The following is a 21,160-nucleotide window of genomic DNA, read 5'->3' as shown; positions in this document are numbered from 1 at the left end:
TCATTCCTGCATCATTTCTCAAAAGGGCCAGATGGTAAGACTCAAACTTGTTAAAGACGCAGATTCCGGGACCTTTCCTGGAGATGCTGCTTCAGTAGGTCTGGAGTCTCTGCTTTAACATGTGGTTCAGGTCACCATCAAGCCAATTTGAGATTGTCACCATCAAGCCAATTTGAGAAACCCTACTTCAGGGGACACCTTAGCTCCTGGGGAGACAAGGGCAGATGTTCTGGGAGGAGAGACAGTATCCTAATGGCAGGGCTCTGGCCTGGGCCCAGGAGGCTGCGCTCCCAGCACCTCTCCAGCTCCATTTCTATCTTGCTGTGTGTGATTAAGCAAGTCACTTGTCCTCTCTGAACTTGACTTCTTCATCTAGAAAAGTAAAAATATTGAGCCAGATCTCTTAGAGTCCTTCCATTTCCATGGACCATTTTTCTATAAGTAACTGACTTGTTAAGCATAGTGCATGGTTTATGCTGAAAAAGCAATGTTGATTTATTTCTTCGGGTATCCCTTTATTTTTTAATTTTTTTGTTTTAATTTTTTTTTAGTATACTCTGCCATTTATTTAGGAACCTTTAAAAGTCTTTCAGTAAAACTCTATAGGTTTCTGCATAAAGTCCCCATATGGCTGTGTTATATATGTGTATACCTAGGACCTAATAATTTTATCATTATTTTATATGCCTTTAAAATTACATGTTCTTACTGTTTTTTGCTAGTGAAAAATGATAATAAGATGACTTAGAATGTTTCTTCCTTTTCTGTTTTTGGAATGCTTTGTGTATGATAGGATGATTTCTTTCTTTCTTTCTTTTTGAATTTATTTATTTATTTTTTTGAGGTTCACCAAGTTCAATCATCTGTATTTATGCACATATCCCCGTATTACCCCCCTCCCTCGACTCCCCCCCACCCTCCCCATCCCAGTCCTCTAAGGCAAGGATGATTTCTTTATTAAATGTTTGGTAGGTGTTTCTGGTGAAGCCATCTGGGACTAGGTGTTTTCTTTTCTCTTTTCTGCTTTTTTTTTTGAAAGTCAATTTTTGATGATTTGATTCTTCGCATTATAGGATGTTTCAAGTAATTTACTTCTTCTTGAGGAGATACTGGTAGGTTGCATTATTTCATAAATGCATTCATTTCATCTATGTTTTTAGATTATTGGCATAAACTTGTTTTTAATACCCTTTAGTTTCCTTATGTTTGCAGCATATGTGGTAATATCCATTTTCATTTCTCCTAGTCTGTAAGTTGTGTTTTCTGTCACTTCTATTGATCAAAATTTCCCTAGAGGTCTATCACTATTTTTTTTAAATTTTTATTGGTGTATAGTTGATTTACAATGTTGTGTTAGTTTCTGCTATACAGCAAAATGAATCAGTTATACATACACATATATCCACTCTTTTTTAGATTCTTTGTCCATATAGGTCATTACAGAGTACCGAGTAGAGTTCCCTGTGCTATACAGTAGGTCCTTATTAGTTATCTACTTTATATATAGTAGTGTGTGTATATGTCAGTCCCAAATCTCCCAATTTATCCCTCCCCTCTCATCCCATGGTGACCATAAGTTTGTTTTCTGCATTCGTGACTTTACTTCGGTTTTGTAAATAAGTTCATTTGCACCATTTTTTAGATTCCACATGTAAGTGATATCATATGATATTTATCTTTCTATGTCTGACTTACTTTACTCAGTATGACAGTCTCTAGGTCCATCCATGTTGCTGCAAATGGCATTATTTTGTTCTTTTTTTATGGCTGAGTAATATTTCATTGTATATATGCACCATGTCTTCTTTATACATTCCTCTGTTGATGGACATTTAGGTTGCTTTCATGTCCTGGCTGTTGTAAATAGTGCTTCAGTGAACATTGGGGTGCATGCATCTTTTTGAATTATGGTTTTCTCCAGGTATATGCCCAGGAGTCAGATTGCTGGGTCATATGGTAACTCTGTTTTTAGTTTCTTAAGGAACCTTCATACTGTTCTGCATAGTGGCTGTACCAATTTACATTCCTACCAACAGTGAGGAGAATTCCCTCTTCTCCACACCATCTCCAGCATTTTTTCTTTGTAGATTTTTTTGATAATGGCCATTCTGACCAGTGTGAGATGATACATTGTAGTTTTTATTTGCATTTCTCTAATAATTGGTGATGTTGAGCATCTTTTGATGTGCTTTTTGGCCACCTGTGTGTCATCTTTAGAGAAATGTCTATTTAGACCTTCTGCTCATTTTTTGATTGGGTTATTTGTTTTTTGATATTGAGCTGCATGAGCTGTTTGTATATTTTGGAGATTAATCCCTTGTTGGTCGATTCATTTGCAAATATTTTCTCCCACTCTGTGGGTTGTCTTTTCAATTCATTTATGTTTTCATTTGCTGTGCAAAATCTTGTAAGTTTAATTAAGTCCCATTTGTTCATTTTTGTTTTTATTTTCATTACTGTAGGGAGTGGATCAAAAAAGATCTTGCTGCTCTTTATGTCAAAGAGTGTTCTGCCTGTGTTTTATAGTAGCCACCCTTACATTTAGATCTTTAATCTATTTTGTGGTTATTTTTGTGTATGGTGTTAGGGAGTGTTCTAATTTCATTCTTTTACATGTAGCTGGCAGTTTTTCCAGCACCACTTATTGAAGAGACTGTTTCTTCTCCATTGTATAGTCTTACTCCTTTATCATAGATTAGGTGGCCATAGGTGCATGAGTTTATCTCTGGGCTTTCTATCCTGTTCCATTGATCTATATTTCTGTTTTTGTGCAAGTACCATACTGTTTTGATGATTGCAGCTTTGTAGTATAGTCTGAAGTCAGGGCACCTTATTCTTCCAGCTCCATTTTTCTTTCTCAAGATTGCTTTGGCTATTCAGTGTCTTTTGTGTTTCCATTCAAATTGTAAAATTTTTTGTTCTAATTCTGTGAAAAATGCCATTGGTAATTTGATAAGGATTGCATTGAATCTGTAGATTGCTTTGGGTAGTATAGTCATTTTCACAATATTGATTTTTCCAATCCAAGAACATGGTATACCTCTCCATCTGTGTCATCTTTTCTTTCTTTCATCAGTATCCTATAGTTTTCTGAGTACAGGTCTTTTGTCTCCTTAGGTAGGTTTATTCCTAGGTTTTGTTTTGTTTTGTTTTGTTTTTTATGAGATGGTAAATGGGATTGTTTCCTTAATTTCTCTTTCTGATCTTTCGTTGTTAGTGTATGGGAATGCAAGAAATTTCTGTGGATTAATTCTGTATGCTGCAACTTTACCAAATTCACTGATGAGCTCTAAAAGTTTTCTGGTGGCATCTTTAGGATTTTCTATGTATAGTATTATGTCATTTTCAAACAGTGACAGTTTTACTTCTTCTTTTCCCATTTGGATTCTTTTTATTTCTTTTTCTTCTCTGATTGCTGTGGCTAGGACTTCCAAAACTCTGTTGAATAAAAGTGGCAAAAGTGAACATCCTTGTCTTGTTCCTGATCTTAGAGGCAATGCTTTCAGTTTTTCACCACTGAGAATGATATTTGCTGTGGGTTTGTCATATATGGTCTTTATTATGTTGAGATATGTTCCCTCTGTGCCCACTTTCTGGAGAGTTTTTATCATAAATGGGTGTTGAATTTTGTCAAAAGCTTTTTCTGCATCTATTGAAATGATCATATAGTTTTTATTCTTCAATTTGTTGATGTGGTGTATCACATTGATTGATTTACATATATCGAAGAATCCTTGCATCCCTGGGATAAACCCCACTTGTTCATGGAGTATGAGCCAAGTATCCCTTTACTTTAAAATGTCTTCAGTGGGAGAAATCTGCCCCTGCCCATAGATTAAAACTTGTGCCAGCCCCAGCTTTTTCATTCACTCCTAGGTGATAGTCTTATAGTCACTCTAAGTTATAGATACAGTTTCAACTCAGAAATTAGAATGTCGGTCATGAGTGATAATCAAAATACCCCCCATCTGACAGCATTAATCTTCTCCTCTCCTCCAGTTTGGATCTGCTTCAGGCTGAAAGTGGCCAGGGTGGCGGGAAACATCCCCTGCTGTCTACACTCCTCCCACTCTTATCCTCCCTCCCACCATCCCCAAGAGCTACTGTTTCAGTAGCTGCCAGGATTGAAATGGGGAATTCTTACTGGTTAGAGGGCAGGGAGGCGCTTCAGACTGGCTCTTGCTTTTGTGAATGCTTTTTGCCGCTCTTCTGAGGTTCCCTGCTGGGCCCTTAACCCAGGCAAGCACATCATCTCTATTCCAGGCCTCCTTGGCCATTCCTTCTTCAGGCCCTGGGGCATCTGGAGGCCACCTCCAGCCTTGTCGACTGGGGTCTTCTCATGCCTCCAGGTGGCACTGTTGAACAGGACTCAAGACAGCCAGCCCTGCCAGCCCAACGGCCCTCCCTCCTCTTTTGCTGGTTGAAGTGAGAGATTCATGGCTCAGCAACAGCTCTTGCCAAGGAAATCTTCCTCACCAAATCGTCACCAAATTCTTCACCCAGCTGTATTTTACAAAGGGTACATGAATCCTGAAGCAGACATTCTTGCATCCCAATGGACGTTTCCCTGCATGTGGCCGAGGAGGAGAGACCTATTCCAAACTTCCACTGCAGTCTTCTGATGTCAACCCATTGGCATCTCAGTCCACACTTAGGTGGGAAGAGTCCTGCTCTGACACCCAGCTACATACATTTAGTGCGAGTGAGAACATCTTTGAGAAAAGAAAGCCTGAGTGTCCAGAACATCCAAGGCAGGTGCTGAAGACAGTGTTAAGGCCTAGATCAGGAACGGAGGTGAAGCCGAGGACCGGGCAACTCTGTAGGTGACCATCTGCCTTCTCAACTTCTCCGGGAGCTCTGTTTCTGAGACCTGCTGAACTCAAGGGCGCCAGTCCTTGAGGCATGAAAATGTCTGTCCTTTGACCTCCAGCTTCTGAATGAGGCAGAGAACCTGGAGGTGGTCGGCCCTGTCCCTGTGGAAGGTGGCTCAGCGCATCCTGTTAATGGTTGAGTTCCCTCCCCGATACAGATACACCCAGTGGGGCAGGTCCCCCCAGTGGGACAGTGAGCTGGGGCTCAGCGTCACCACCAGGAGGCATCCTTCCTCTCCCCACTCCATTCCCAGTGTAGCGCCCAGACGCACCTCTAAATAATGTTGAGTGGGTAAAGAATTTTGGCTTGAAGGGGACCCCCCCTCCCCCCAGTAATTAGCCTACACTGAATTCCTCGGTAGATTCTTGCCTCCCCTCCTCCATCAGCACATCGGCACGAACTTATCGATCCAACGGTCTGGTTGGCGGATTGGCCTCAGGAAGGCGGGATATTGGAGTAAGAGAAAGGAGTGAGTGGCTCTGGCCATTGGGAATACGGACAGTTCCAGGAAAGAATGGGGCGGCGGGTGGGGGGTGGGGGGCCGAAGAGGTGTGTGGGGCTGGAGAGAGAGGGATCGGCCATGCAGCCCACAAGGACCCGTCCACCAGGGGGCAGGCCGGCATCCTCCAGAGGAGCGTGAGAAGCAGTTGGACTCCCTTCCCCCACTGAGCCTCGCTTCCCAGAGCAGGGAGAAGCTTTTGTCCTGATGCTGCATTGGGCAAGGCTTCCAGGCAGTGACACTGAGGGAAGGAAACAAGCACGGGATAGGATGTGGCCTTAGAGGTCTGACTTCAGGTTCTTAGGCTGGGGGACCTCAGACCAAAGCACCTTGGGGGTCAGGAAACCAGCCCCCGAGGGGACGTCCACTCCAGAGTCTTGGGGTCACAACCAGGTGCCAGCGGGTGGCCGTCTGTCCTCTCAGCCTCGCCCTCCGGCTCTCACTGACCTTCCCCTCTCTTCTCTGGCAGGCACCGGTGCCCTCGGCCGTGACGCGCCCCCAGCCGCTGTCTGCTCAGGCACAGCCTGCGTGACTGGGCGGTCGCTGCTGCAGCTGTTTCACGTGAGTTTGAAGCACAGGAGAAGGTGCCCGGACCCTGGGAGGAGAGAGGTGTTGGTGGAGAGGGAGCTCCAGAAGGTCCTGGTCACGGAGAGCGGCCCCGGGGTCTGTAGTTGGCAACACATTTGTCCTCTTTGGCTGCTCTCAGCCCCGGAGTTGGTCCCCACTGAGCCCATTCTGTCCAGACCTGCTAGGCCTGCGAGAGAACATAGGGACCTTGTTCTCAAGGCCTCAGGAAGTGAATCAGGCAACTTGTGTGACAGAAGCTCCACAGCACTGGCCCTTGGATCCTGATTTAGAGACTTGCTATTGTATGACTTCAGGCAAATCGTGTGAGGGTTGGCTTTCCCTCCTGCGTGCGGGATTGTCGTGTGGTTCAAGTGAGGTGTATTAGTTCTCTTTTGCTGCATAACAAACTGCCACAAACTTAGCAGCTTGAAACAATGCACATTGATGATCTCCTGGTTTCTGTGTGTTAGGGATCGAGGCACAGCCAGCTGGGTTCACTGTTTCAGGGTAGGTCATGAGGCTGCACTGAACATGTCCACGGCAGTTACAGTTTCATCTGAAACCTCAGCTGGGGAGGGATTTGCTTCCACTCTCATTTACGTGATTGTTTGGTTCCTTTTGGGCCATCGGACTGATGGCTTTAACACCATGCTGTCCATTGGCTGAGGGCTAGAGGCTACCCTCCGTTCATTGCCACATGGGTTTTCCAACACGGTGACTCACTGCACCAAAACCAGCCAGGGAGAGAGCTGGCTCACGAGAGGGAAGTCAGAATCTTAGACAACCTCCTCACGAAGTGACATCCCATCCCCTTTGCTGTATTCTGTTAGTTACAGGCAAGTCACAGGTGGCACCCCTCCTGGAGGAGAGGGGAGTACACAAGGCATGACTGCTGGGGCACAGGCTCATTTGGGGCTATCTTAGAGACTACCCTTGGGGACAGAAATGCAAACACGTTGTAAACTGTAGAATGAAGGCTGTTTAGGCTCAGGGAGTTATTGTGATCATTCGCATCTAGTTGCAAAGAGAAAATAAGCCCACCTGCAATCACAGAGAGCCACTGGGTGTGGGGGTTTAAATGCTCGTCAGTTGCAGCACCAGGACTGGGCCCTCTGGGAAGCTGGCTGGGACCTGGCTAGTGGACCGCATGCACTTTACTTATGCCTTCTTGGTTTACAACTGTCAGGCCAGATGTAAACAGTCACAAAATGTCTGGGCCTTCCTTTTCCCCACCAATAATCGCGTTTGAAGGATATCTTAGAGGTTACAAGGGGCCCTCACACACATGAGTCTTTTTCCTCACAATCGCACTCGTGGGCTGAGTGTTTTGTTAACCTCTCTTTTACAAATGAGAAAGAAGGTCAGCTTCCAAGATGGTGTGTCTGCTAAGTGGCACAGTTAGGCCTCGAATGGTCCTTCAGCCCCGTGGCTCTGCCTACACCGCGATGCTCCCCGTTTCCAGGCCACTTCTGCTGTGCAGCCTTCATGGTACTGAAAGAGGGAGACCAGGCACGGAGGGCAGAGAAGGGAGGGGATTGCTCTTGTGTGGCTTCATAATTCCCTGCTTCCCAAAACAGCCGGGACGCATCCCAGGGGACTACACCAAGACTTCAGTAGAGCGGGCCACTGCTCCCTCCCCCAACTTCAGGTCACTAGGTCTCTGTCTCTTGAGCAGCCCTCGGGGTGAGCACGCAGGGGAAGCAGGGAGGGGTGGAGTGATGTGGTTGTGATGGTGTGTAAGTCCTCCCAAGGCTGAGGTTCACCTGCCCCCCACCAGTGAACCCTGAAACATGGCTCACCACGCACTTGGGCGAAGTCAAATTGGTCTTAAACAAGAATGCTCTAGTCTGCAGATCAGATGTGAACAGAGAGATACAACTTGCTGCCCTCTGGTGGTGTATCAGAGTCATTACTGCCAGGCCTATGAAAGGAACGTGGTATGGTGAGATGATTACCAAACTTGTATTTAAGTACCTGCTGTGTTCCAGCACTGTGTATATTGCTGCAGGAGGATAGCATACCGGGTAAGACGCAACTCCTGATCCCAAAGGACTCATAATTTAGCACAGGAATCAAGATGTTCCCACATGAAAGTTGACAAGCATCACACCAAGACAGGATTTGGAAAGTGGCATGTGGAATGGCATCATACTAGAAATCCAGAAAGAGAGAATGCATCACGATGGGGCAGCCAGGCAAGACTTCTCAGAGCCTTGAAGGATGGGCAGAACTTAAATAGATCGGGAAAGTGAGAGCATGGTCTCCCCTACTAAAACCCTTCAGGAACCCCCATGGTCTCCAAGAGAGTTAAATCCTGATTCCTTGCCTGCCCTGCAGCCTCTCCAGCTTCATGCCTACCCCCAGCCTTCCCAGATTCCTTACAGTTCCTGGAATCTCTGTGTTCTTCCACACCCCTGGACCGTGCATTCTACCCTCTCCACCTTGTCTACCAGACAAGCCCCCACTCGGCTTTCAGGAGTCAGCTCAGACATAACATGTTCCATGGAACCTTTCCCCAAGTAGCTAGCTGCCCCCTCTTCTGTGTTCCCACAGCCCCTGGTCTGTGCAGCTCTGGTTCGTAAGGTGTGATTGATAAGTGTCTTTTCATCACTAGGCTATAAGCTTCTTAAGAACTGGGACTTCCTGATGGGCAGAGGATTCAGGCAGAGGGGACAGTGGGCGGTGAGGAGGGAACGATTAACTGGTGGTGAGCATGCAGGGAAGTGGGGGAGGGCAAAGCCTCTGAAGCTCAGTCTAAAAGTCTGCGCCCAAATGTCCTGCAGGCAGTGTGGTGCCAGGAAGGTTCCAGAGTAAGAGGGGTGCAGGGGCGTGATGGCGATCGGGCTAACCGTGGGTGACGGGAAGGGTGCTCAGAGACAAAACCAGTGAGCTCCGCTAGGAAACCATTGCACCAGTGCAGGGAAGCAGTGCAGGGTCGTACCTGACGTGGGGAACACTGGGAGCAGCCACAGATGAATCTGAGGATTTTAGAGTCTGGGCAGCTAGGGGAACACGCCACAGCCTTGTCAAACTCTAGTATGCAAATAATCGCCTGGGATCTTTTTACAATGCAGGTTCTGACTCATTGGGCCTGTGGTGGGGCCTGAGATGTGACATTTCTAACCAGCTTCCCAGGTGCTCCCAGGCTGGTTAGAAATGTAGCATCGCAGGCCCCACTGTGAGCATCCCTGAGTGATTTAGGAGCATTGCCAGGTGGGGAGTCCAGGGGTTAAGACTCTGCACTTCCACTGCAGGGGGCAAGGGTTCGATCCCTGGTTGCATCCTGCATGCCACACGGCCAAAAACAAACAAAAACAGCAGTGCTGGGTCCATGCAGAGCTCCAAGAGCACAATGATGAGGAGCAGATGATGTCTTTGGGTGAAGAAAGGTGGGGCCCTTCCCCAGGTGAACGCAGCAGGGAGCGGGGCACAGGGCTTCCTGAGCAGCTGGCATTCCAGCCGCCCCTTGCCCTTTGATGTGAGCAGAGAGATACAGCTTGCTGCCCTCTGGTGGTAGAGCAGAGTCATCACTGCAACCTGCAGAACCCTTCGTGGCAGCCCTGGTGGAACCGCTGAGAGGTGGGTGGAGGTGGGGGGGCCCACTTGGAGCGAGGGTGATGACAGCCTGCCATAATTGGGTTCGAGGAGCCAGTGGGCCTCTGAGTGACAAGTCTGTCTACTAGCCGTTGGAGACACACCTGGAGATGCAGATTTGGGACCTGTAAGCCTATCCTTGATAGGGCACACGGTGGGAGAGCCAGGTGAGGTGAGGTGGAGCTCAGGGACGCGTCTAACCCTTGCGGCCTTTTTCAGGCTGACACTCTTCTAACAACATCTCCGTCCCTTTCCCTGTCTTGCAGGTCACCCTTCCCTTTATGAACGTAAGTGCTCACGGTCATTCTGCCCTCAAGATGTCACGTCTCCTCGCACTTCCCTGCTCCATGGGCACAGCCCGTCTTGTTCCCTGTGTGCCGGGGGCGGGAAGGTTGGAAATGCCCACTCAGTGGCCTGAAAGGGGAGTCGGCCCTCAGACAGCCTCCCGTCCGGCGTGCGCCTCCACCCCGCGAGCCCCCGTTGGCAGGACCCGTCTCCCCAGCCTCGCCCCAGCCTTCCAGGAGCCAGAACGTGCCTGCTGGCTCCTCCTGAGCCTGCCTTGTCCCTGTTTTCCACGAGGGTTGGAAGGAGAGGAGAGACACCCCCCAAATGAGTGTGGGTTGGAGCCAGGGCAGAACCAGGTGGAACTTGCGAGGTTCAGACCCTGTCCCCTCCACCTGGGTCAAGGGCTTGGGGACCGTTGGTGTCTGTGCCCCGGAGGGCAGCGGTTAAGAGCACGGCCACTGGGGTGAAGCAGGCTGGGCGGGCTTTCAGCCAAATCAATCAATGCCCCAGTTCATTGTGACTGAAACAGGGATAATGAATACCTGTCTCAAAAGGTTATTATTTTTTTTCACAAGGTTATTTCGAGGATTCACTGAGATACCCAGGGGAGCGCTTAGCACAGTCCCCGACACAGACTGAGCCCTCGGTGAATAGAAGTGATTATTCTCTGTGTCTTGGCCTCATGGGGTGGGGGTTAAGCCTGATGTGAACAGAGGGCGGAGGAGAAGGAGAAGAGAATTAAAGCAGAAAGACAGCAAGAACCTTTGAAACTGGACAGAACAGGGAGCAGAATCATGCCTTCAGTGAGCTCTCTGCCACCTCTCTTCCCTCCTGCAGCTGTAAGCCCCCCCCTGGTTAGGCTGGCCCAGGCCACAGCTAGCCCCTGTCTTCAGGAAGCCCCTGGTGTCCCAGTGCCCGGGGCCCTCCCTGCTCTCAGGTTCCCCGTGCCTCCAGCTGAGGAAGTTCCAGGAGGGCTCTCGGCCGCATGTCCAGGGTGGCAGCCGCGGCTGCCCCTCACCTCTCCGCACGCGTCTTTGCAGAGTTTGATGGGGCGTCGGGCGGATGACAGCGGGAACGGTTGTGATCACCGGCGGAATCCTAGCTGCGGCCATCCTCCTCTGCATCGTCGCCGTCCTGTGCTACTGTAGGCTCCAGGTCAGTCCCCTGCGCCGGGGCCACAGGCCAGCAGCAAACACTTCCCTGTTGTGGGGGCAGAATCTGGAGGCTCCCTGCGGGGATGACAAAGCCCAAAGTCGTGGAATGTGGGAGGCGTGAGTCAAGGGGGCTGGGAGTGGGGGGCGGTCAGAAGAGAGCTATGTTTCCCTCACACCGTGCACACTTCGGGCACCCACAAGAGTAGGCTGGGAAAATACCGGGTCACTGTGTTGTGTCTCCTGCACGTCTGGCATTTCAGGAGTGGTGGGAAGGGCAGCACCGTGGGGAGACTCTGAGAGCGGCTCCCTGCACCGCAGCCTGTGCTTAGTAGGGTCTGTACGTCCCTCCCTCTCTGCCTCCCCGCCTCTCAGCCCCGCCTGCAGTTAAGGCACTAGGGAGTAGCGGGAGGAAGACGGAAAGAACTGGTCTTTCAGGGCTGGGAGGACATCGCTGTGGACTGTGGGCCTCTGGTGTTGAGGTTTTCTCCAGGGCCGGCCAAGCGCCCAGCGCAGGGTCCGCAGTGGAGCCGGGCGTGCGCGCCTGTGCACACCGGTCCTCAGGCAGCCCTCCCCGCTCTCCCCTCAGTACTACTGCTGCAAGAAGAGCGGAGCCGAGGATGCAGACGAGGAAGAGGAGGAGGAGCACGACCTGCCCGCACACCCCAGAGGCCCCACCTGCAATGCCTGCAGCTCCCAGGCCCTGGACGGCCGAGGCGGCCTGGCGCCTCTTACCAGCGAGCCCTGCGGCCAGCCGTGCGGGGTGGCGGCCAGCCACTGCACCGCCTGCTCCCCATACAGCTCCCCCTTTTACATACGGACGGCCGACATGGTGCCCAACGGGGGCGGAGGCGAGAGGCTCTCCTTTGCCCCCACGTACTACAAGGAGGGGGGACCCCCATCCTTCCAAGTGGCAACGCCCCAGAATTACCCGGTGACGTGGCCAGGCTCTGGCCGCGAGGCCTTCACCAATCCAAGGGCTATTAGTACAGACGTGTAACCCCTTTCACTCCCGAGCCCGCCACCCCCCCAGCGCCAACGCTGCTGCCCCAGCAGGAGCAGTGGGGACAGCGGACGGCCCCTCCCACGGCCCGCAAGGGCTAGCTCAGTTTTTCTGGCTTTCCTTGCCCCACAGTGGAAGGCTCACGCGGCTTCAGGCTATTGAAGGTATTGAGAACCAGGGCAGGGCCTGGCCCCGCGGCCCAGAGGTGGGGGCCCGACAGGTCCTGTTGGCAGCTTGGCTGGTTTCTCTGTTGGGACTTTCCTCTGGCCACTGCCAGCACCGCTGCGACCCTCTCACGTCCCTCAGTCCCCTGGCTTTGCCGGGCTCTGAGAAGGGGAGCGGGAGCACCAGGGGATGCTAAGTCAAGGCTCTGGAGGTCTCCAGGCTCCTCGGGGGATGAAGGCAGAAAGCGGGGTGTAGGGCAAGGGGAGGGTCCAGAGCTGAGGCACTGGCAGAACTGAAGAGTGGAGCGGAAGGGGTTAAAGGGACTCTTCAGGGCCTGCTTGCTGAAACGAATCCAAGAGCTCGTTCACAATCCAGCTTTGTACCTCGACCGTCCTGGAGACTGCAGCCCCCGTAGCTGTTCCAACACGGATACTGCTTCCCGAACTCGCCACATCTGTATCTGCCCCCGTCCTCACGGATCACGTCAACTGGACTTTAAAGGCCATGGCATATGGTTATTTGTGGGAAATGCACCCAAAATGGATGTCTAGCCTCGCCTCCCCACAAATCCTCTTTCTCTGCCTCGGGAACCAGCTGCCCGGCTGGAGAAGCTTTTGCAAGTTTTGTTACTAGAGTTTGAGTAGCTTAGCAAAGGAGAACCTGCTGATGGTCTCTGGGGCCCTGGTCTGCCATGCTGAGTGCTGTGCGTGGATGCAGCCCTGTGAGGACGTGTGCATTCCCAGGTGTGTCACACACGCCTGTCACCTCCAGCGCACACCAGGGCTTTGCCACCTTCAGGAGCTGCAAAGCGGAAGGGTCTCTGATGTACCAACTAGAAAGAAAAATCTGACTCCAGACAGCAGGAGCGAAAGGTGATCAAGGTGGTGTCCAGTCCCCACGGCAGCCAGCTGGGTGGTACAGGAAGAGCCCGCGGAGTCTCCCATGGGACAGTGCTGGCACGTGGAAGCCATGGAAGCCCCTCCAGAGACCTGGTGTTCTCCCTGGGCATCCAGCCCTGAGGCCACAGATCAGGACCCCTCTGTTCCAGCAGGGATGGCAGCCCTCACTCTGAGGATGGGAGGGATTTGACTTAGCGATCAGATTCCATGCTTGCCGCCCTCCCTCTGCTGCCCCACCCCCCAGTCTCAGGACAAGGGCCTATTTATTGCTGTGTCACTCTAGCCCCACGTGTGACTCCCTGTTGTAACTCAGCTGTGGCCTTATGCTGTTTGAGTGAATGCATGTGATGGGTTTCCCCGTTGCCTCTGTAGGGAGGGGTGGCTGTCCCCTGCCCCCTCCTTAGCGCATTAGTAACCCCCAGCCTCTCTTGAGTCACCGAAGGCTGCAGAGTGTGGGGCAGGGAGCGAGCTGGCCTCTCTGCTGGAATCTTGATTTTTGCATTTGAGAAAGGGAGCGTGCGGCTGGGGGAGGAGAAGGGGAAGAGCATTCGCCACACCTTTTGCATTATTCTGGGCTCTTGTCACCTTGTATCTCAATCTGTAATCGAGGCTCACTGGGTTGAGGATTAGAGGACCTGGGGTCTGGTCACACTTTGGCCACCACTTTGGTCACTTGTTAGCTCTAGGACTAGTCTCTTATCTCCTCTGAGACTCCATTTTCTCCAGGGAAATGAGACTTGCCCACCTGGACTCCGAGGACCCCTTCACGCTCCATGAAGCCAGCGCTCCCCGAACGGTTCTGCCAGCCAGACCACTCCCTCTCGCCCTGGCAGGGGCTGGATACACTTGTCAACGGCCTGATCCTGTGTTAGTGGATAAAAGACCGCAGTAAAATATAGGATTCACAGGCAAAAGAATTTTAATTGTCAATAAAAACAGACATGTTTGACCCTCCTACTGAGTGACCTCAAATGATAACATTTCTCTGCTACCAGGAGGCAGCTCTAGGTCGGGGTGATGAGCTCTGTCTCAGAGCCCGGAGGCACCAGCCTAGGACAACAGCATTGACATGCCCCATCCCAGCCTTCCCACCGCCAGCCCTTACTGGGCCAAGCACACCCCCTTGACCTGAGCTGCTGGGCCTGGGCCGCCTCGCCGCTTCCTGATGACCAGCCCCAGCACCTTGCTTGCTGCCCTGGAATTCCATGGCCGTACAGCCACAGCAGGGGCTGCCCCTCCTCACCTCCAAATTCCGGTACCTCCCACCTTGGGAGAAATCAAGACCCAGTCGACTCTCACCCGCTTCTTGGTCCTGATCCGTTGGGGTCCCTGAGTGAAAAGCATCCCATGCAATCCCGTCTCCTCCTAGAGCTTTCCCAGCCTAAAGCAACCCACAAATCAAAATCTGAGTTTGGAGCGTTGGCAAGATGGTGGCCACGGCTCTCCCCCCACAGCCGCACGTTGCTCAGGGCACAGGCTCAAGGTTGCCTGCCGCCTCCCTGCAGCCACAAGGGCCTTGCCTGTGGAAGAGGAAGCTCACCCCACTCAACTGCACTGTACTTTTTAGCTGCCGCGTCTGTGCTTTGGGACACTATTTGGACACTTTTCAAACTGCACCCTAAACAGGAAGAGGAGAGGCAAGGAACACCCTGGTCTCTCTGCCTTTTCTCTCCACCTCCACTTCACTGCTCCTGCTACAGATTTCTTGTCCTGCATCTTTGATAACTTGGAGTCACAACCAAGTGAATGTCAAAATAAAGGAGGAATTTGAAATAGAAATCCCACAGGGTCCTCCATTCTTTACCTGGGGAAGGGGCAGCTGGGCATAGATTTAAGCGTGAATGTCCTTTTTCAACACCGAGATCTGGCAGCTTCCTTTCCCTCCCTGCTTCCCTCTGCCATGTCTGCCCTCCTCCCACCACATCCCCACCTCCCCCTCCCCCGGCCCCTTCCTTCCCTCCGTCAGAGCTCACATCCAGGAAGGATGTGTCGTTTGTTGGGAGAGGGGGTACCCCTGAGGCGGAAGGAGCCCAGCCAATGATGGGGAGCCTCCCTGGGGAGCAACGCGCCCCCACTCCACCCTCACCGTCCAGGCTCCCGGTGTCCCACCTGTACTTCGGGTTAAGTCCTCAACTCTGAAGCCTGAGGAGACCCTAACAATCAGAGGATGGACGAGAAGAGACGTGGGGGACCAACGCCTGAGCTCAGACCCCAGCAGAGGTGGGAGAAACGGGAACCGTGTGGAGTGAGGACCAGAGAACCAGGACATAGGTTCTGGGTGGAAGGGGAGGATGCGGGGCAATGAGGGTGAAGGTGGGGCTGTGTGTGTGCCCGTGTGTGTGTGAGACAGAGCCACTCCCTGCCTGTCTCTGGACCACCACTGCTGGGGGGGCCGCAGCCAGCCAGGCCTGAGCTGTGCGGCGCCCAGGCCTCTGCAGTCACAGGCCCGACAGGCCTTTCACGCTCAGCTGGGGGGCAGTTGGCTGCAGCTCTGTCACCAGTCGTCCCCTGGGAACAAAAACCCTGGCGCAACTCTCATCACTGCTGCACGGCCCCCCCCAGGCCTTAAGCATCTCTTCCACGCCCCCCAGAGTGGCCATGTGCACCCCCACCCCCAGTCTCTCCACCACCACCTCAGGCCACGCGGTGGGGTCACAGCCCTGCCCCAGCCCTCCACTCTGACAGCCCTGAGCACAGCCAGCCTTTTTAAAGGTACTGCTTAGAGACCACTGATCATTTCCAGGTGAAGACCAAACGATAAATATCGTTTTTTTTTTTAATATTTATTTATTTAGGCTGTGCCAGGTCTCAGTTGCGGCACGTGGGATCTTCTTTGTGGCATGCGGGCTTCTTTGTTGCAGCATGTGGACGCTTAGTTGCGGCACGCATGTGGGATCTAGTTCCCTGACCAGGGATTGAACCCAGGCCTCCTGCATTGGAAACGTGGCGTCTTACCCACTGGACCACGGGGACGTCCCCACACCACAGCTGTCTGAGGCCAGGGTTCTTGAACAACGCAGCAGCAAGAACAGGCAGAACCAAGAGCTCTGCCCCCAGCTCTACTTGCTGAGGATGGACATGGCTCAGCGTTGGGCCCAGCCCTAGTCCCAGACAACAGGGACCTCTCCCTCCCTGCTCGGCCTGGCCTAGGCTGCGCCTCTCCCCTCTCCGTCGGCCACGCTCTCCACCTTGGTCCCCTGATCCCAGCGGCCGTCCCTCCTCCATCGCCTAGCACCTCCCTCCCAAGGAGCACACGAGCCCCTGGAAGACGCTGCCTGCCCCTCAGGCCTCTGGGTGCCTCCGGGCGCCCAGCGCACGGCCCCCTCCAGCCCCTCCTCCCCCAGCCGCAGCCGGCGGTGTGCTGGGAGCCGCAGGAACTGGGGAAGGAGGAGCTGCGGGGTCACAGAGCCGTCACCCCCTTTCTCGCTGTGCCCTCGCATCCCAGTAGTCTAGTCCTGGTGGTCAGAGGGTGGAGTTCTGTATCAGACTCCAGCCTGAGCGCTGGCTCTGCCACTTACCGTGTGGCTTGAGGCAACTTTTTGGAGCTCTGTGTGTCTCGGTTTCCTCATCTGTAAAATTGGGCTCATGACGCCTGCTTTATTCCATTGGCGTGAAGATTAAGTGAGCCTGGCGCACATGGTGGCCATTGTCTTCAGCAGGATTTGGTGGGGGCTCCAGTCTGAGCTGTGGAGGCAGCTGGGATTGCTCGGGTATCAGGGTGGAGGTCTCCTCTGAGCTCATCTTCATTTCTGCTCTCCCCCAAGCCTTGCAAAGCCCCGCCTCCCTCGCCACCTCTCCCTGCCTGTTCCAGACACTGCCGGCACCCCTCTCTGCCCATCCCTGCCTGTCCCTTCAGTTGGAAACGCCCTCCCCAGTACCTGCTTATGACTCTTTGAGAGACCAAGGGTCCTGTCGACCTAGGACTGCATTTTTGGCCTCACGTTTGCCCCAGTAAATTGTACAAATGAGGGTGAGACTATGCATACGTACAGGAGCTCAGCTCTCAGCTTGGCTCTGTGCTTATTTCACTGGCTTCCAAGTTCAAGGCTTGGGTGTGAATGTCAGGTCAGAAGGAGTCCGGAGGACCTCCAGCCCCTCCTGTTGAGCCTGGACTCCCCAGATTGTCCATCCCTGGCCCTGCTGAGCCTCACGCAGAACCTGCCAGACACTCCGGCTTCTCTGCTCCCAGGAGTGGACAAAGGACTCCAGGTGTTAGTGCGGAGGTGAGAGCGGGAGAAAGAGCAGGAGGGAAGGAGTCGCAGTGTCTGGCTGGGAGGGATGGGCATGTGCTCCTGCAGGACACCATCTGCATCTTCACAGAGTTAGGAAACCAGAGGAGAACTGGACCTGCCACATCCCCATTGCCTCTCCCAGGGCTGGCTCTACGGAACCTACCTTCACTTGGCCTTGAATCCTCCTCCTCTGTGTCCTGCCTGGATCCACGGAGAACAAAGAGAAATGATAGCTGAGCTCTACATCCTAACCCACGGGCCACGGGAGACTTTATTTCCCTGGCTAACACCATATCATCACTTCCATCCCTCCCATCTGCGGGTGTAAACTTCCTAAGAAATAAAAGCAAAGTCCTCTCTCTATTCAGTTTACAAAAGGCTAAGCTGCCCCTGCTATGTTCCTGTTCATGTGTTTTTGTCAAAACACTCATACTGTGACTTTAGGCAAGTTTTCTATATAATTCTAAGTTATCTGGGGAAATGTATCCATAGACTTGTTTCCACTTCAAGATGGGCTAAGACAGCTGGTGCTGGGAGGCTGAGATCTGGGAAATAAGACCCTAGGGCCTGATTCTGCTAGTTCTGTAAAAGAATCCAACCATTCCCATGCTCCCTTCCACAAGCATGCTTAGAGACAGATGGCCACCCGGAACTGGGCAGCCACCAAGCACCACCCACCGACCTCCTGTCCTGTCTGCCTTCATCCCTTGTCTGTGTCTTGCTGTGGATGTGAGTGGGAACGGGCTTCATCGGGCCAGATCATACTGCTTCTATCTTTCCCGCTTTTCCCTTTGTTTAAGGGGTTTACAGGGTACTTTTTAGATGGGAGGAAAGAGAACCTGTAAGTATAATGTTGGCACTTTGATCATGAGTTTTGTCCTGGATCTAACTACACAACTCAGGTTAACAGAGGCCTGACCCTCTTCACAAAGTCCTCTGAACTCTTCCCAAACATAGGGCCCAACCAAAGGGAGAAGCCATCTCCAGACAGCCCACTGCTACCCAGCTGAGGAGGCCATGACTCAATCCCCAGAGGGGAATCTCTGAAGCCTTCCTCAGGCGGGACTCCTGAGCAGGGCAGGGTCCTGGGTGAGGGTGGGAGGAGGGTGGAGAAAGGCACCTCCACCTTCTGACCTCTAAAAGGCAAGATCATCAAAAGCAACCCCACTCAGGCTGTGAAAAATCTCAACATTCTCCAAATCTGTGAAAGTATTGTCCAACGAAAAAATTCAAGTACATTCAGGAATAACATGAATGTTCTTCTCATGAATATTCTTAAGGATAATATTTTCTGCCATTTAACCCATTTGATGGGCAGCCATGAACTCTTCCTGAAGCTTAGGAGATGAACATTCACCCGGGGCCCCTGCCCTAATCAAGGCAGAAGTCCCCCTTTCTCCAGCAAACTGCCCCCATAGTCCCAGCCGAGCCTGCTCCCCCAGGATGTCCTTTTCCAAGGGTGGCTGGTTTCTTGGGGACGATCTGCCCAGGCCTCCCTCCAGGGAAGCACTTGGCTCCCCAACTTCCTCTCCATCCTGTCATCAAGCAACCCCCCTCCCCCTACCTATACACATGCCACCATCACCACCACGCCCCCAGCAAGGAACCCCAGCCACAGCTAGGAGTGGGTCGGTAGGTGAGGCAGCCTCTCCCTGAGCTCACTGGCTCCCAGGCCTGCTCCACCCAGTGGGTAGGACAGTTCCAGTCTTCACAGGGTTGAACATCCAGAAGCCAGGTGGCTGGATTGCACTGGGCATCTGAGATCATCTTCCCCTCCAAGTCTCATAGAAGATGTCACAGCTCAACCAGCCCTGGCCACGCATCCCACATCCATGCTAGCCAGGTCCCACATCCACGCTAGCCCTTCCCAATATCTCTATGTCCTCCGAGGCTGTTTTGCCTTGGCCAGAGGTTTTCTTTCTACCCTTTGGGAGTTACACCCTTACTCCTAACAAAAGGTCATTCCCCTGAGAACATCTCTGTTCCGGGTGTCATCAAACATCCTGAAATTATTGCAGAGGTCTGACCCACCTCACAACATCCTCTGAATTCTTTCTCTAAACATATAGGGCCCAACCAAGGAATCCAGAATGATCAGAGGACCCCAAACCCCAGGCCCCTGCACAGAGACCGAGGGTCTCACCAGACCCCTCACCCTCCTCTTACCCCTGCCTCCCTCCCACCGGATGTGGCCCCTGGTCCCGTCATCGGAGGAGGAGTTGTGAGCTGGTGACAACGAATGAAGAGGAAACCAAAAGAGAAAAATGAAGAATTGAGAAGTTTCAATGAGGAAAAAAGTGGTAATATAGAATGTTGGACATTGGAAGGATTCATAAAAAACTAATAAAAATGGCTTCCTATTGGGAAGGATGGTGGAATCAATGAGATGACAGAAACAAGGCTTTTCCTGTATGCCTGGTTATATTATTTTGATTTTGTGACTCTACATTTGGAAAAGTTTTTTTCCCTCAAATTATACCAGGGAATTCCCTGGAAGTCCAGTGGTTAGGACTCAGTGCTTCCACTGCAGGGGGCATGGGTTCAACCCCTGGTCTGGGAACTAAGATCCCGCATGCTGTGAGAGGCGTGGCCAAAAGGAAAAAAAAAGGGTTTAAAAAACTTATACCAAATGGTGCCTGAGAATAGCGAGTACCCTCGGGGTAGTCACATGCAGGTACATACTGGCTGTGAGCAGAGCCCTTGAGGGAAGCCTGCTGAGGCCTGTGCTCAGATCCCTAACTGAAGAGATGCCGGGTGGTCAGGAGTCTCTTAAGATGTTGCCGCGTGTGGATCCTCCCAGCTCCGGGGCTGGGTCACCACGGCTGCCTGAGGACCCGTGAGTGTGCACTCTCCGCAGGCAATGGGGCTTCTGTGCTACACCTGTGGAGCAATGTTCTCCCCGCAAGGCCAGCAGGCAGAAGACTAGAGGGAAAAACAGGTTCATGTCCGATGTTTTCTGATTTTTTTTGTTGTGGTGGTGAAGTATCTATAATATAAAATGTACAATTTTAGCAATTTTGGGGTGTACAATTCAGTGGCATTCGTTCAAAAGTGGATTTATTTGTTTATTTACTTATTTGAGATATAGTTGACGTAACATTGTATTCGTTTTAGGTGTACAACATAATTTAATATCTGTATATATTGCAAAATGATCACCACAATAAGCTGGATGTCCATTGCCACATATAGTTACACATTTGTTGTTGTTTTGCGATGAGACTTTTTTTTAAATTTTCTTTTACTTTTTTTTTTTTTTGGGGGGGGGGTACACCAGGTTCAATCATCTGTTTTTATACACATATCCCCATATTCCCTCCCTTCCTTGACTTTTAATTTTTTTTTAAAGTTCTTTATTGGAGTATAATTGCTTTACACTCCTGTACCAGTTTTTGAGGTACACCAAAGTGAATCAGCTGTATTTATAAAAATATGGAACGCTTCACAAATTTGCGTGTCATCCATGCACAGCGGCCATGCTCATCTTCTCTGTATTGTTCCAATTTTAGTATATGTGCTGCTGAAGCGAGCACTGTGATGAGACTTTTAAGATCTATTCGCTTAGAAACTTTCCCATATACAATACAGTACTGGGATTTTTTTTGGGTGGGGGTGGTTCTGGTTTTTTTACAATGCAGTATTAACTATAGTCACCATACTGTACATTACATCCCCAGGTCTTTTTATCTTATAACTGCAAGTTTTACTTTTTTAGAGTTGATAACAAGTTCAAACGCATTCTAAAGCTCTACATTTTTAGCCACTCCCCACCCCCACGTGCTGTTTTTGATGTCACGGTAGGTTCTTTTTTTTTTTTTTTTTGGTATCCTTTTTTTTCCCCATTTTATTTATTTATTTATTTATTTATTTATTTTTGGGGGGTACACCAAGTT

At 51.3% G+C, this 21,160-nt stretch overlaps 1 protein-coding gene and 1 non-coding gene across 2 annotated transcripts; one reads left to right on the top strand and one right to left on the bottom strand.

The window, feature by feature from the left end:
- The first annotated feature begins 10,879 nt into the window (after positions 1 to 10,879).
- Positions 10,880 to 11,968, top strand: FAM163A (family with sequence similarity 163 member A). Its single transcript, XM_057730111.1, has 2 exons — positions 10,880 to 10,972; positions 11,558 to 11,968. The coding sequence occupies exons 1-2, from the start codon at positions 10,880 to 10,882 to the stop codon at positions 11,966 to 11,968; spliced, it is 504 nt and encodes a 167-aa protein (XP_057586094.1).
- An 8,725-nt stretch (positions 11,969 to 20,693) lies between these two features.
- LOC130850548 (U6 spliceosomal RNA) lies at positions 20,694 to 20,800 on the bottom strand. Its single transcript, XR_009052920.1, has one exon. It is a non-coding gene; the product is annotated as a U6 spliceosomal RNA (small nuclear RNA).
- Between the last annotated feature and the right edge of the window lie 360 nt (positions 20,801 to 21,160).

The sequence above is a fragment of the Hippopotamus amphibius genome, chromosome 3 (genome assembly GCF_030028045.1).
Source record: "Hippopotamus amphibius kiboko isolate mHipAmp2 chromosome 3, mHipAmp2.hap2, whole genome shotgun sequence".
Taxonomy (NCBI): Eukaryota; Metazoa; Chordata; class Mammalia; order Artiodactyla; family Hippopotamidae; genus Hippopotamus; species Hippopotamus amphibius.
The sequence above is the reverse complement of the archived record's forward strand: the minus strand, read 5'-3'. Positions and strand labels throughout refer to the sequence as shown.

Bases quoted from the DNA above. Each gene is read 5' to 3' on its own strand.
- FAM163A (XM_057730111.1), top strand. From the start codon at position 10,880: ATGACAGCGGGAACGGTTGTGATCACCGGCGGAATCCTAGCTGCGGCC. The intron at 10,973-11,557 runs GTCAGTCCCCTG...CTCTCCCCTCAG, and splicing joins TGTGCTACTGTAGGCTCCAG to TACTACTGCTGCAAGAAGAG.